At 43.6% G+C, this 15,659-nt stretch overlaps 1 protein-coding gene across 2 annotated transcripts in view; it reads left to right on the top strand.

Moving 5' to 3' along the window:
• The window catches only part of DHRSX (dehydrogenase/reductase X-linked), a 531,490-nt gene that overhangs the window by 71,706 nt on the left and 444,125 nt on the right, over positions 1-15,659 (top strand). For both annotated transcript variants that reach the window (XM_077294696.1, XM_077294697.1), the window contains exon 2: positions 10,320-10,427. In XM_077294696.1, the coding sequence (XP_077150811.1) occupies positions 10,320-10,427 (108 nt within the window). The remainder of the gene's footprint in view (positions 1-10,319; positions 10,428-15,659) is intronic.

Below are 15,659 nucleotides of genomic sequence, written 5' to 3'. Positions count from 1 at the left end.
CTGGAGGAGCAGGTAAGTATGAGCTGGAGCAGCGGTGGACCCGGCAGCAGAGGCGGCCGTGACAGAGGGTATGGGGGACCTAGCAGGTTCCCTTTAAAGTTTTTGCCACCGAATCGGAGAGAAGCATAATGTAGAGACAGACCCTAATTCCATCAATGTGTCACTTATCAGCAGGGGATAATCTCTAGTGAACCAGATGCCATACAGTCCTCCACTTTCATGGGCTCTCTGTAACCCTGCCCTCACCATTGATTGGAAGCTTTCTGCCTATGCACAGAGTATATAGAAAGATTCCAATCCGTGTTGGGGGCGGGGTGATACAGAACTCCGCATTCAGAGAAGTGCTTGATCTGCAGCAGATTTAACAGTGATGTTATCAAAAGTGCAGCAAACAGACTGGTAAGTGATACATTGCTGTACTCAGGGTCTCTGCCCCAACATCAGAAGGGGTAGCAAGAACCTGGTGACAAATTCCCTTCAAGGCCTCATGTACCTGGTTGAATTACGTTCCTGTACAAGTTCTGAGTTGGACATAGCTGTAATCTCGACTGATACTGTATTTCCATATGACCATAATTTCATATCAAAGCGTTTGTCAAATTCCTACAAATTCATAGGAGAGCGTTGAAGCTATTGCACCATTATCAGATGCCACATTGTAACGGTATTATTTCCTATTGGCAGTGCACCGTAGCATATGGCGGCATGACACCCCAGCACATGCACCGCCTGTAATCTGGAACCATCAGTTCTCCAGTTGTTGTTACACACGTGACTTTGCAGCTGTCTATATTTGTCCTTGAACCCTTTGCAAATGTAACTATATTATTAGCTTTTTAATAGCCCATTGGTATTTCACATTTACTTACAAATTAGTATTGGCAAGTTTCTATTGATTTTACATAGCCTATATATTATGTGTTTTCCATATTTTTAACTCGGATTCAAAAATGTACTTAGTTCCTATAAATATCACATTCACTTTCTATAAACTTTCATCAAGAAATTGTAAATAATAATCACAAGGGTATTTATAAGTGCAGAAAGCCCATTGTGTTTCACAGTGAATTACTATTTTGATAAGCGTTTATAAAGGATGCATACACATTTTTATTTACTATGCATCTGATCTAAACGAATAGATACTTGGTGAAAAATGATTGGTTATTGGTTATATTGCTGTAACCCATCCTCCATTTTCCTCAGTGAAAAGAAAAAAAAGATAAATAGTGAACTAATAAAACATCAATTTAGATTTACAGAAATGAAAACATGAGTGTCTGTGCCCATCCCAACTATTCCTGCGTCTGTCGCTGGGCAGCACTGTGCCTTCGTTACAGGTAATGCAGGCAATAATAAGTTAGTACTGTGTGATTCTCTGGGACTTCTGGTACATCCAGTAAACTGAAGTGTTAACCTCTATCTACAGTTTGTGTTACCTCCTTACTATTATTCCTGAGCGGGACTGCTTGCTGTTTAATCTCATGGATCCTTGTTCCACACTACCAGTTCTAAAGTTCACTTTGATCTGGCCCATTTCCCTGCTCTCTGCTTCTGTAGTGCTCTTTTGATTATTCAGTTTTTTTAACTTCAGCCTGTATTTTGACAATCTGCTTACAATCACATTTTGTCCCTGACCTTGACCTTCTGGTAACTACACCGCTTGACAACCCTTTCTACTAGCCTGCTCCACTGGCCAGCAACCTGCTACATGATGCTGTATCAGAGACCCCTTTGTAAGTCCATATCCATGTAGATGTGTTGAAGCGTAAAGATCAGGATGACCTTGAGATCGGGTAGATGGAGTGTTTAGATTTAATCCTGTCCATGGCAGCCCTATTAAGAGCCATCAGGCTACCATGTACAGTGTCCACAGGACCTGTGAATTGACTTTATATAGTTTCTGACTGGTTTTACTTAAATGCAATACAGGTTCCCGCACCATTAGTATCATAAATCCTTTAATAATGTAAGTTTTAGTTTTTAGACTTACAGTCAGCTTGGGACTGATGGCTATAATACAGACATACAGTGGGTACGGAAAGTATTCAGACCCCTTTACATTTTTCACTCTTTGTTTCATTGGAGCTATTTGGTAAATTCAAAAAAGTTCATTTTTTTCTCATTAATTTACACTTTGCACCCCATCTTGACTGAAAAAAAAGCAAATTTAGAAATGTTTGCAAATTTATTAAAGATGAAAAACTGAAGTATCACATGGTCATAAGTATTCAGACCCTTTGCTCAGACACTCATATTTAAGTCACATGCTGTCCAATTCCTTGTGATCCTCCTTGAGATGGTTCAGTGGAGTCCAGCTGTGTTTAATTAAACTGATAGGACTTGATTTGGAAAGGCATATACCTGTCTATATAAGACCTCACAGCTCACAGTGCATGTCATACCAAATGAGAATCATGAGGTCAAAGGAACTGGCCAAGGAGCTCAGAGACAGAATTGTTGCAAGGCACAGATCTGGCCAAGTTTAAAAACAAATATCTGCAGTACTCAAGGTTCCTAAGAGCACAGTCGCCTCCATAATCCTTAAATGGAAGAAGTTTGGGACCACCAGAAGTCTTCCTAGATTTGGCTGTCCAGCCAAACTGAGCAATCGTAGGAGAAGAGCCTTGGTGAGAGAGGTAAAGAAGAACCCCGAGATCACTGTGGCTGAGCTCCATAGATGCAGTAAGGAGATGATAGAAAGTTCCACAAAGTCAACTATCACTGCAGCCCTCCACAAGTCGGGCCTTTATGGCGGAGTAGCCCAGCAGAAGCATCTCCTCAGTGCAAGACATATGAAAGCCCACATAGAGTTTGCTAAAAACACATGAAGGACTCCCACACTATGAGAAATAAGATACTCTGGTCTGATGAGATGAAGATAGACCTTTTTAGAGATAATTCTGAGCAGTATGTGTGGAGAAAACCAGACACTGCTCATCACCTGCCCAATACAATCCCAACAGTGAAGCATGGTGGTGGCAGCATCATGCTATGGGGGTGTTTTTCAGCTGCAGGGACAGGATGACTAGTTGCCATTGAAGGAAACATGAATGCGGCGAAGTACAGAGATATCCTGGATGAAAACCTTTTCCAGAGTGCTCTGGACCTCAGACTTGGTCAAAGGTTCACCTTCCAACAAAACAATGACCCTAAGCACACCATTAAAATAACAAACAAGTGGCTTCAGAACAACTCTATGATCATTCTTGACTGGCCCAGCCAGAGCCCTGAACTAAACCCAATTGAGCATCTCAGGACAAAACTGAAAATTGTTGTCAACCAATGTTCCCCATCCAACCTGATGGAACTGAAGAGGATCTGCAAGGAAGAATGGCAGAGGATCCCCAAATCTAGATGTGAAAAACTTGTTGCATCATTCCCAAGAAGACTCATGGCTGTACTAGCTCAAAAGGGTGTTTCTTCTCAATACTGAGCAAAGGGTCTCAATACTTATGACCATGTGATATTTCAGTTTTTCTTTTTTAATAAATTTGCAAAAAATTTCTACACTTCTTTTTTTCAGTCAAGATGAGGTGCAGAGTGTACATTAATGAGAAAAAAATGAACTTTTTTGAATTTACCAAATGGCTGCAAAGAAACAGAGTGAAAAATTTAAAGGAGTCTGAATACTTTCCGTACCCACTGCATATAATTGCTAACAAGAAGTCAACTTAAACTGTGATCATTTTCCCTTGTAACTTGTGTCTTTTCTCAAATATATTAATGTGTAGTGTTTAATTTGAAAGCAAGTGTAGAGAGATCTGGCAAAAGATCATACCAAGCAATGTCATCATCCATGCTGATTTTTTCCCATGTAATGTAAACATTTAATAATCTGAAGGATGAGCATTTTGAAAATCTTAATGATTGTTCTTCACATAAATAGATTTTCACATACTATATTATGGTTCTCTTAGTCAATGAAGGGGGTACCCACTCAGGACCGTTACCTATCAGGCAGAGGGGAAAGTGTCAACAAAGAGTGCCTCACTTTTGAGTACTTGGGGCTTCTATAAGCTACACACCATCAATTAGAATCATTTTCTATACTGTGGAACTGCAAGGACATGAAATAATTGTTACCAGTTTTCCTGACATATTATAACTGATTACTGGAGCACTTGGCCACATGACACCTTTTAAGTAACTTATTGTTAGGGAGCCCTTCAAACACAGATGCTCTATCTGAAGCAGCCAGTCTCTTTAGGCTGTGTGCCCATGTTGCGTTTATGCATTTCTGCCGCATTTTTTGCCACAGCGGAAACGCATAAAAACGCCTAAAAACCGAATTCCCATGCAATCTTATGGAATTCCGCAGTTAGCTGTGCCCATGCTGCATATTTTTCTGCTGCGGAATCGCATAGCGGTAAAATCTGCAGCATGTTCATTATTTCTGCGGAATCGCAGCGATTCTGCCTCCATACGATTGCATTGAAATGCTCACTTTACGCATGTGGCTATGCCCACCATGCGTAAAGTGAGCACTTCATGTGCAGATGTTATGCAGGGTCAGCAGGAGAGGAGACTCAGGCCCTGGGATATATATGCAGCGCCCCAGAGTCCTGGTCGTTGCAGTACTGTTGCTCCGCCACTAAGGGGGGGCTATGGTACGTCTGATGGCACTGAAGGAGTTCATCTGACCAGGTATCACAGACACATACATTTCACAGTCTGGCCTCCAGGGGGAGCTAAGGGTTCTATGTATTAGGCCACTCCTCACAATCTGGTAAAACTGGGGGTTAGGCAGGAAGTTAGATGAGAAAGCTGACTGGGTTGGAACCAGGCAACACCTTGTGGCAGAGGGTGTTGTAGGGGAAGATTCGGAGGGGTCCCTGTCAGGGGTGGGATCCTGACAGAGGCCTAGCAACCAGAGAGAACGTTACGGGACCGCGCCTGCACGATATAGCGGCGGTACCCCAAGAAAGGACAAGAAGCGAGGTATATTGTGCTAAGTGAGAAACGAGATCAACGCAACAAGGAGAATACCAGTAGGAGTCGTGCTGTAAGACGAGGCAACATCCTACTGAGGCGCATAACCGGTGGCCGGAACGCCGAGGAAGTATAGAGCTCCAGGCCAAACTTCAAACCTACGGCAGGACAGTCAGTTATAGGCGGGCTGTCTCACCCAATTGACCTAGGAAGACACAGGGGGGTAACAACAGGAGTGGGGCGACGCTAGAGTTCCGGAAGAGCTCCGAGCCTCCCCGTCATACTGGTGCGTCCTATCCATAAGATCTGGGGGACATGGAAGAACATCAGAATCGAGTTGTGAGGGAACACGAGAAACAGACACAACAGTTGTGGGGACTATCCCGTGAGCACAGCAGGGGAGGACCGCAACACACAGCGCTAGAAGGTAGGCACAGATTTCCACCTGCAAAGGGAACTCTGGAGGTGCCATCGGACCGGCCGGACTTGCGCAGCCTGGTTAACCGTATTCCGGACTGAGGACCCTGAAGCCTTCAGTAAAGAGGTAAAGAGACTGCAACCTGGTGTCCTCGTTATTTACCGCAAGCGGCACTTCACCACACCATAACGACATCCCATACCACCACCTTCATTGTACGCCCCTCAGCAGGGTCACGGACCGGGTCTAGCCACCGTGACAACCCCAGAGCAGAGACTCAGAGGCCCGGTACCGGGTACCCCTCGGCCCTGCGGCAGTGGGGGCGCTACATATATTTCTGTAAAAAAAAATAAAATAAAAAATATGGATATACTTACCTTCTGATGGTCCCTTGGAGTCCTCCCGCCTCTCAGCGGTGCACGCGGCGGCTTCCGTTCCCAGGTATGCATTGCGCGAAGGACCTGGGATTACGTCACGGTCACGCGACCGTGACGTCCTCCAGGAGCGCCGCTAAGGGGATCGGGGGCCGTCGGAAGGTGAGAATAAACATAATTTTTATTTTTTTATTATTTTTAACATTCTATCTTTTACTATTAATGCTGCATAGGCAGCATCAATTGTAAAAAGTTGGTCACACTTGTCAAGCACTATGCTTGATAAGTGTGACCAACCTGTCAATCACTTTTCCAAGCGATGCTTCAAATTGCTTGGAAAACGCAAGCATTCTGCAAGCTAAAAATACTTGTGTTTTGTGGGTTTTCTCAGACTGCTTCTCATGCTTCCTCCACCCTCAATGTAGAATATTCGCTCTCTGTGATGGAAGTCCCTGTTGCCTGAAGCGAGACAGAGTGGAGCTGTATTTTTTTTCTTTTTCCAGAGTAAGTGTTTTATTCAGAAACCAGGTGGAAGCAATGGCTCTTAAAGAAGCTATACCATAAAACTTTTTATTGTTTGAACCTCTATAAATGAAGAAATAATAATAATTTTTATTTATATAGCGCCAACATATTCCGCAGCACTTTACAATTAGCGGGGACATGTACAGACAATAAATTCAATACAAGTTAAGACAATTTAAACAGTGACATTAGGAGAGAGGTCCCTGCTCGCAAGCTTACAATCTACAATGAAAGAAACAGAGTAGAATTCTCTGATAAAGATTTATAGTTTTTTAATGTTTTTCTTCTAAAACATATAGCCCACGAGGCCGTCAGGTCCGACAGGTGACGCTGGTCTTGTTCTGGTGCCTCCTCTCTTCTTGAGATGCCATCTTCCTTCTGTGCTTCATGTGAATGACGCGTCCACGTCATCCACACAGTGTCCACGACATCGCGCGCCTGCACAAGCGAATTTCTCTTTGCCCTGTCAGTGCACAGGCCAAAGAGCCCCGGCACATGCACACTGCAGTACTTTACTCTGCCCTGGTCAAGGCACAAAAGCACTCTTACACAGGAGCGTAATTCTGGACTCTGTGTGAGTGATGTAGGATGTGTCATCCACACAAAGCACAGAAGGAGGATGGCATCGCAAGAGCTGAGGAGGCACCTGACCAAAACCCGGTACGCCCATTGGACCCAACTGCCCCCCAGGTGAGTATTATAAAAGGCCGGATTGGGGGCATATATTACAGGGCTTACAGGTACTGGTCCTATCTCATACTGAATGGGACAAACCTGGTGACAGGTCCCATTCAAGTTCCCTTTAACCCTATAGATTCTCACAGAATTAAAAGTAGAAAGTCCAGACTATATTAAGCGGTTGGTGCTTCACTTGTTCATATCTGGCGACACAGAAAATCTGATAACTGTACATGTGCTATGTGTAACATTTATTTAATCTGTCTATTTGAAGTAAGAATGATAAAAAGCTGAATCATTAAAAATCTGCCCTACCCAAGCTCAGACTGGCCCATAGGGTAACAGGGGAATCCCCTGGTGGGCCCCTTGTGCAGATCTGGGCCCCTAACCCCACTAAATGGGCAGTTCTTGGCATAATTCACTTGATTCACTCTGTTCAGAAAAAAACAGCATCTCAGCATTCATTAACCACACTACCCAGTTTATTAATATATATGGATATAGGTAAATTTGTGACCACGGGTAGTATAATATTTGTATGCAGGTGAAAAATGGGCCCCTCAAAGTCAGTGTTACTGGGGGGCCCTTAGCACCCCAGACCGACACTGACCCTACCTCTTTCTGATATGACCTACCAGGACGGTGTTTATTTTCACTTATTTGTATATAGTTTATTATTCCTCTGCAATGTCTTGACTTGCTACTGTTTAGCATCAAAGTGTTTTATATAATTACTAGATTGAGTTGAAGTTAGCATTCATTGTTTTATTCTTTGTTATTAGTGTTGGGATTTTTACAAATGTTAAAGGGATCCCAAGCTGGCAATACATACTCAACACATTGCCTTGTAAGAGATTTATCCCCTTTTAAAATTTGCATATTTAGCGTTCTTATCTCTGACTTCATTGTACAGAAATGGAAAGTTTACTTAAATATATTTATTGGGGTACTTTGTGCACCCCTGGTGTGGCCCAAGAGGCTCAGTGCACCATTCTGTTTGATAGCCACTGCTGTCAATCACCAATTTGGAAAACCTGTGGGCAGTACTGTGCACTGAGCCTCTAGGACACACCAAGGGTACACCGAGAAGTCTGATTAGCATATTTGATTTACTGCCATTTAACCACTTAAATGCTGTTGTCAATCTCTCATAACACCATTTAAGTGGCGCTTTACTGGTATAGTGCTTAAAGCCTACAACACAATCATGGGCTGTTGATGAGATGCCATGGCAGTCTGGGACCTGCTTAAGGTCCCATTCATCATCATCTTGGTGCTCTGGCCAGTTCAAGGCCCCTTGGGACTCTATGAAAGAAAATTAAAAGTAAAAAAATGGTGGTAAAGATATAAAAAAAATGTAAAAAAATAACATTTTGAATCAACCCCCTTTTGCCATCCACTAATAAAAATGAGCATATTCTGTGTTTTAAAAGTCTGATTTATCAAAATATAGAATTATTCAACCCGTAAGTTAAGCATTATAAACAAAATAATAATTGAAATTCCAGAATTGTCCCATGTATTACAAAGTGCAAGCAAAAAAAGACACCGATCCATTAACTGAAAAATTAGAAAATTGTGGGTCTTGAAAAATGGTGACACTAACCAAGCTTTTTCTTAACGATTAAAATATACAAAACTATACACATTTAGTATTGCTTTAATTATGAACTTGGCCTGAAAATGTTGCCCTGTCATTTTTACGTCATAGTGTAAAAACAAAATCAGTTCTTATTTTTAGTAGGTAAACTCAATTTATGATATTTATCAGTATAATCTTTTATCAGCTGTATCTTAGATTTTTTTTATCATACTTGGCTGCAAATTATCTCCAAATTCAACATTTAGCCTGTCTGCAGCTGCATCTAGGACAGGGTCCCCAATGTGTGGCTCACGATCCCATGATGTTTAGCTCATAGCTGTCTGCCAGCTTGCTACATTAGCACCAAACTGGCAAACCGCTAAGAAGAGCAGATCTCCATATGTAGACTTTTCTGAGTAGATCTAGAAGCTCATATGATTGGTGGTAGTGGGGTAAATAGTCCCCCTATATAATTTCCCTATATGAAGGTGATATGATACCAGTCAGGGGGGTACTTGAAGCTGGATGCAATAGTGTGGTAAGTGTGCTTAATGTAAGACTACTGAATCGGGGTAAAGTGGGCCCTTCTGGGTGTAGGTATCTTGCCTACAAAGGAAGGGGCACAAGTCATGGCGTGCTTATTGTGGGGAAGCATTGGCTGTCTTGATCCCACTTTTCTCGGTCTCACTACTGTGGAGGGGTTGTGGCGTTGAATATCGCTCGCAACCATCTCTCAGAGCTTTCGCTATAAGAAAGGTTCGGGACACTTCTCTAGAGGGAGCTTATGAGGTTTCTGAATACTGTTTATACATTGCATTCAGTTATGGGCTCCTAAGGGCTTATTCAGACTTCAGTGAATTTTCTTGTATGCTAAAAATGGTTGTTAGTTTCATCAATGATTCTTAACAGAATGTCATCAGCGTTTGGTCAGTGTCCGTTTTTACCATCAGAGTTTGGTCAGAGTTTTTCTCAGATGGAAAAAAAAACTGATGATGGTTTGTCAATCTTCTCCTATCAAACAGTCCGTGAAAAATGGACATTAACGGATGGTCTCGAAGTGCTTTGTGATTTTATTCATGGACCCATAGACATGCTTTGCTAAGTTTGATGCAACACTCGGATAAATATCGGACAAGTCTCTGATTGTGTGCAGACCACTCTGTCAGAGGAAAAAGTCAGACACATGAACTGCCCCATAGACCATCATGGGTATGCGTGCTATACCTCAATAACACTGATGACACTCGTATGAGAATAACACATGTCTGAATGAGCCCTAAGATATATTAAGAAGTTGGCTCAAGACTTTGGACCGATTTAAATAATACAAGAACATAAATGGGCTTCTATTTTTAGAATTCATTATAGCCTTTCCTATCACGGTTTCTAATTACTCCTTTTTAATGTATATTTGTTATTCTAGAAGCTAAAGTGGGGAAGAAAATGTCAAAAATACAATTACAATTCAATATTTCTGACTCATCATTTATATTCATTTTTCCTTATTTTTGTTATGTCTAATAAATGTGTAAGGACTCCTTGTGTCACAGTAATTGGATAGATGCTGCGTCATAGAGATATACGGTATATATGAAATGACATTAAATATGTGCAGTGCAGATGTGTGCCACTTACAATAGAAATATAATCTTGCACTGACCATTCTCATAATTACTGGGTTATACTTAGATCATTTAATACACACCATAAGAACTGATTGTGAAGCAGTGTCACAACTTGGTAACATTAAGGTAATGTCTGTTCTTAAGTAATTGCTCTAAAGTATTTACCAATGTTTGATTTCTTGCAGTTCTCCCTCGACAAGATGGAAAAATTGCTATGGTCACTGGAGGTGCAAAAGGCATAGGATACTACACTGCAAAACATTTAGCAAGACTTGGAATGCATGTGATAATAGGTAGGTCCTTAATTTTCCCTTGCCCTGCTCTCATTGCTGTAAAATTATAATGGGGGCCAACAGGAAATCCCAATGTCGCTATTTCAGAATAGACAGTGCTAGCATTAACTGACATGAAGATAGGTGTTATGACTCACCAGGTGAGGTGGATCCTCCAAGCCAGAGATCTGTGTGGGCTCTCGGACCACGGGCGTCAGTGCAGTAGATCGGAGAGGGACACGGACAGTTGAGGAACAGGAGACCGTAGTCAGGAAGGCGGAGTGTGGGAGACTGAAGGCAGGCAGAAAACATCAGGAAACCGCAGGCAGTCGAAGTGCAGGAAACTGCAGGTGTGTGGAGGACGTCAGGAAAACCGCAGGTGGGTGGAGGACGCCAGAAAAACTGCAGGCAGGCGGAGTACTTCAGGAAACCGCAGGTAGGTGGACGATGTTATGAAACCGCAGGCGGGTGGATGGAGTGCAGTATGAGGTCCAGCAGCGCGGAAGTCTTAATGTAAAGGCTCAGTGAGATTGCCGTATAACACAAACGACTATTGCTCTGACTGACCGTTGGCTCTCCTTACTCGAGCTTGACAGCATGCATTTCTATACAGCTGTCATGCTCGGGTCAGGAGACCCGCTGGTCAGTCTATGCACTGCGATGCGATCATTGTCCGCTTTATATGGCCGTTTGACTGCGTCCTAATGACATGACACACGGTGTGTCTCAGTGATATTTATATAGGCCTGGGCAGATGCTCACATGGGATGACACTGGGCCATCTGCAAAGCCCAACATGGAACACATCAGAGTCCAGTAAACCGGGGTAGAGGGAAGCAAGGCACAGATTTGGGATAGGTGCTTAACAATAGGGTGCAGTACCCAGATTGAACTCTCTGCAAGGAGAAACGTTTCCCCTTACACCTCCAGACAGAGGCCACTCAGCTAGCCAAATCAGATTTCCTGCTTTGCACCAAGGAGTGGTCCCACCTCAGAACCTGTGTCTGCAAATAGAATGTCTAGTTTGGCTTCTTATCCTAAGTCATGTAGCTAGTCAAGCTAAAGGGTCGATAATGACTTCTAGGATTGCTTCATCCAGTGGGTGGCGTGGGAGTTCTGTTCCTTCTGAAGAGGCTATTTCAACATTATTGTAGTCATTCTTGGAGTCCTGGCTGAATGTGTAGTCATGACAAGTAGCATACAGATGCAATGTAACCAATAAGCCACAGCACTCCAATGTAATGTAAAGTAGAAATGTTTTTATTGAGAGATCAGCGTTGGTTTAGAATCCAAAACATGAATGACAGCCAGTGTTTCGATCTATTCCTAGACCTTTCTCAAGGCCTGGGTGAGGTAGTTACCACATGTGTAACTGTCTCCATGGATGCATTGCATTAGAGTGCCGTGGTTTACTGCTTACGTTCTTGGATTTCTTTGGTTCCTACCACATCTTGACTGCCTACAATATTTCTTTTGCATACAGAAGCAACATCAGGAGTCAAATCAAGAGAGTTGTAGCAGAGAAAACCTTTGGTGAACACTGGTACCTAAATAACATGTTGAGGCACAGGGAAGTATCCACATTAGGCTTAGGCTACTTTCACACTAGCGTTTTTTGCAATACGTTGCAATGCGTCGTTTTGGCGAAAAAACGCATCCTGCAAAAGTGCTTGCAGGATGCGTTTTTTCACCGCGACGGTTGCGCTGTGTTGTGGCGGACCGTCGGCAGCAAAAAACGTTACATGTAACGTTTTTTGCTGCCGACGGACCGCCATTTCCGACCGCGCATGCGCGGCCGGAACTCCGCCCCCACCTCCCCGCACCTCACAATGGGGTGGCGGATGCGCTGGAAAAATGCATCCGCTGCCCCCGTTGTGCGGTGTATACAACGCTAGCGTCGGTAACCTCGGCCCGACGCACTGCGACGGGCCGAGCCCGACGCTAGTGTGAAAGAAGCCTTAAGGGGGTGTTTCAGTATACAAAATGAACATTTTCCATATTGAGTAAATATATTTTTTAAATTGTTTCTCAAGCAATAACCTCTTATTTACTAACCCTAAATGTGATGCTGAAACCTCACTGCCTGGGATTACAACCAGTACTTACATATCCTTGATAGAGCAGAAGAATTTCTTCAGAATGTTGCAAGAAATTTTCAGTGTTCCCGCAGAAGCTAATGACAGAGTAGAAATAACTACTCATTATGGTCAAGAGAATCCCCTTTCAATGTACCTGCAGAAGAAGAGAAATTGAAGCATGTGACCCAAAGAAGCAGGAAGATGAGAAGGCAGTCAGTACCCATGCCGCTAAAGAACTGCTACCAGGCTCTCACGCAGGACAACTACCAGATGTACATCAAAAAAGTGCTTTCCCACAAAGACCACTCCATTAAGCAATCAGAAGCCTCTTGAAGGGAGAAAAAGAAGTGCTGTGGTGAAGAAGAAAAGGAGTGTGGTGGTCGTGGAGAATTCCCTACTTAGAGGAACAGAAGCCACTATCTGCAGACCAGATATCACCTCATGAGAAGTGTATAGGGATGAGCGAATCCGTAGAAGTTCAGGTTCGGCTGAACTTGAGAAAATGTTTAATTTAGGTAGCAGAAATTGACCCAAGCCCCATATAAATCAATGGGGACCCGAACATTGGTGCTGTACAATGGTCTTAGTAAGGGCTAGTGGGCTGCAAAAGAAAGCAAGATGGGGGTAAGAGCAGGACAATTGCCCTGCAAACAAATGTGAATAGGATCATGATTTAAAATAGCCTATAGAATTCAAACTAATAGTCTTGAACCAGGAGGCGGAGGTCTAAGTGGAGGAGTGGAGCAGTGCCTTGGGTGTATATTTTACTGTACTTGTTAGTAAATAAATTTAAAAAATGATGTGGGCTCCCCACTATTTTTAATAACCGGCCAACCAAAGCGGACAAATGTGAGCTGGTGTTGTTATTCTGGCTAATATCCATAAAAGTTTCCAGCCTATTAATATCAGCTCACAACTGTCTGTTTTAGCCTTTACTGGTTATTAAAAAGGGGGGCCTCACTAATTTTTTTGGGGTCCCCCCTTTTTAATAACCAGCAAAGTCTAAACAGACAGCTGTGAGCTGATCCTAATAGGCTGGGAAGGGTCCATGGATAAAGCCCCCTCCCAGACTAATAACACCAGCCCTCAGCCGCTCCATTAGATGCTTCAATTCTGGCACTTGGCCTCTGCTCTTCCCGCTTGCCCTGTGTGTTAGTAAGCGCAGTAATTGTTTTTGGGGTTGAAGTCTCTTGATGAAATCTTTTTACATCAGATGTCTTTCTAAAAAAGTATGACATAATGATCATGGGAGATTTTAACTATCCAGATATTTGTTGGGAATCTCTCTCAGACAAAAGTAATACATCCAGAAAATTCTTATTTTCTGTAGCTGACAACTTTATCTTTCAAAAGGTAGAAGAGAGAACAAGAGGATCTGCCACCTAGGATCTAATTCTTATCAGCAGGGAGGAAATAGTTAAGGAACTATAGGTGGCTGGGAATTTAGGAGGCAGCGATCATGCTATCCTTGAATTGTGGATTACAAGAGGAGGAAGACCTGCGAGGACTCAGACTTTAAGGTTGGAGGATTGAGTGGGGGCAAGAATATCTTTCCAATTTCTTTTGTTATTTAATTCTAAGTTTAGTGTTAATTTTAAAGGGGTTCTCCATCACTAAAACACATTTTGCTCAAAAGTGCTGTTAAACCTTTCTATAGCAGAAGTATGTCATCCTGAGGTTTCTTTCTTTATTTCTTTATTTTTTGATCCCCCATACTAGTATTTCTACTGGCAGATCTGGTTCTTTCTGTGCAGCACTTCCAGCTGCGCTGGTTTCGGCCACCGCCTGGCAGCTCTCTGCATTACCTGCTATCAGAGCTATAGTACTGTGTGTGGCATGAGCTCCCAGCCCTCCTTCTCCCTCTTGGGTCACTCTTGTGTATATATTGCTGGGTGCGTGCTGTGATTTGACAGCCCTCGCTGTCCTACCTACTGTGTCACTGTGTGTGATTTTTACAGTTTGCATATTTAATTTCCCAGAGGATCATGCATAAGTCTCCTCACTCTGACATGCCAGGCCTAGCTTGTCACACTTCATGAGGAGAAACTTTATCTTTAGATCTCAGTATTAAGCCTCTCCTACAGCCAAATCAGATCTCATACTTAGCATCAACGAGGGGCAATCACCAAGAAACACCGTGTCTGCAAATTGAGATTCTGGTTTGGATTTTATCCTAAGTCCTATTGCAAAGGGTCACCAGTGACTTTTGCTACTTCCAGTAGGTGGCACTAGAGTTCTAGTCCTCGTCCTCTCAGAAGAGGTAATTTACATATTTACATCCTTTTCTCAATATAGCGCCTTTCCTCCTCTGTTATCAGTTTCGGACCTGTGTGATCTCCCTCTCTTTTGGTCCTGTGTGAGCTCCCTCTCTTTCGGTCCTGTGTGATCTCCCTCTCTTTCGGTCCTGTGTGAGCTCCCTCTCTTTCAGTCCTGTGTGATCTCCCTCTCTTTCGGTCCTGTGTGATCTCCCTCTCTTTCGGTCCTGTATGAGCTCCCTCTCTTTCGGTCCTGTGTGAGCTCTCTCTCTTTCGGTCCTGTGTGTGCTGCCTCTCTTTCGGTCCTGTGTGAGCTCTCTCTCTTTTCGTCCTGTGTGATCTCCCTCTCTTTCGGTCCTGTGTGATCTCCCTCTCCCTCTCTTTCGGTCCTGTGTGATCTCCCTCTCCCTCTCTTTCTGTCCTGTGTGAGTTCCCTCTCTTTCGGTCCTGTGTGAGCTCCCCCTCTTTCGGTCCCGTGTGAGCTCCCTCTCTTTCGGTCCTGTGTGAGCTCCCTCTCTTTGGGTCCTGTGTGAGCTCTCTTTCGGTCCTGTGTGTGCTGCCTCTCTTTCGGTCCTGTGTGAGCTCTCTCTCTTTTCGTCCAGTGTGATCTCCCTCTCTTTCGGTCCTGTGTGATCTCCCTCTCCCGCTCTTTCGGTCCTGTGTGAGCTCCCTCTCTTTCGGTCCTGTGTGAGCTCCCTCTCTTTCGGTCCCGTGTGAGCTCCCTCTCTTTCGGTCCCGTGTGAGCTCCCTCTCTTTGGGTCCTGTGTGAGCTCTCTCTCTTTCGGTCCTGTGTGTGCTGCCTCTCTTTCGGTCCTGTGTGAACTCTCTTTCTTTTGGTCCTGTGTGATCTCCCTCTCTTTCGGTCCTGTGTGATCTCCCTCTCCCTCTCTTTCGGTCCCGTGTGAGCTCCCTCTCTTTGG

The sequence above is a fragment of the Ranitomeya variabilis genome, chromosome 3, assembly GCF_051348905.1.
Source record: "Ranitomeya variabilis isolate aRanVar5 chromosome 3, aRanVar5.hap1, whole genome shotgun sequence".
NCBI lineage: Eukaryota > Metazoa > Chordata > Amphibia > Anura > Dendrobatidae > Ranitomeya > Ranitomeya variabilis.
The sequence above is the reverse complement of the archived record's forward strand: the minus strand, read 5'-3'. Positions and strand labels throughout refer to the sequence as shown.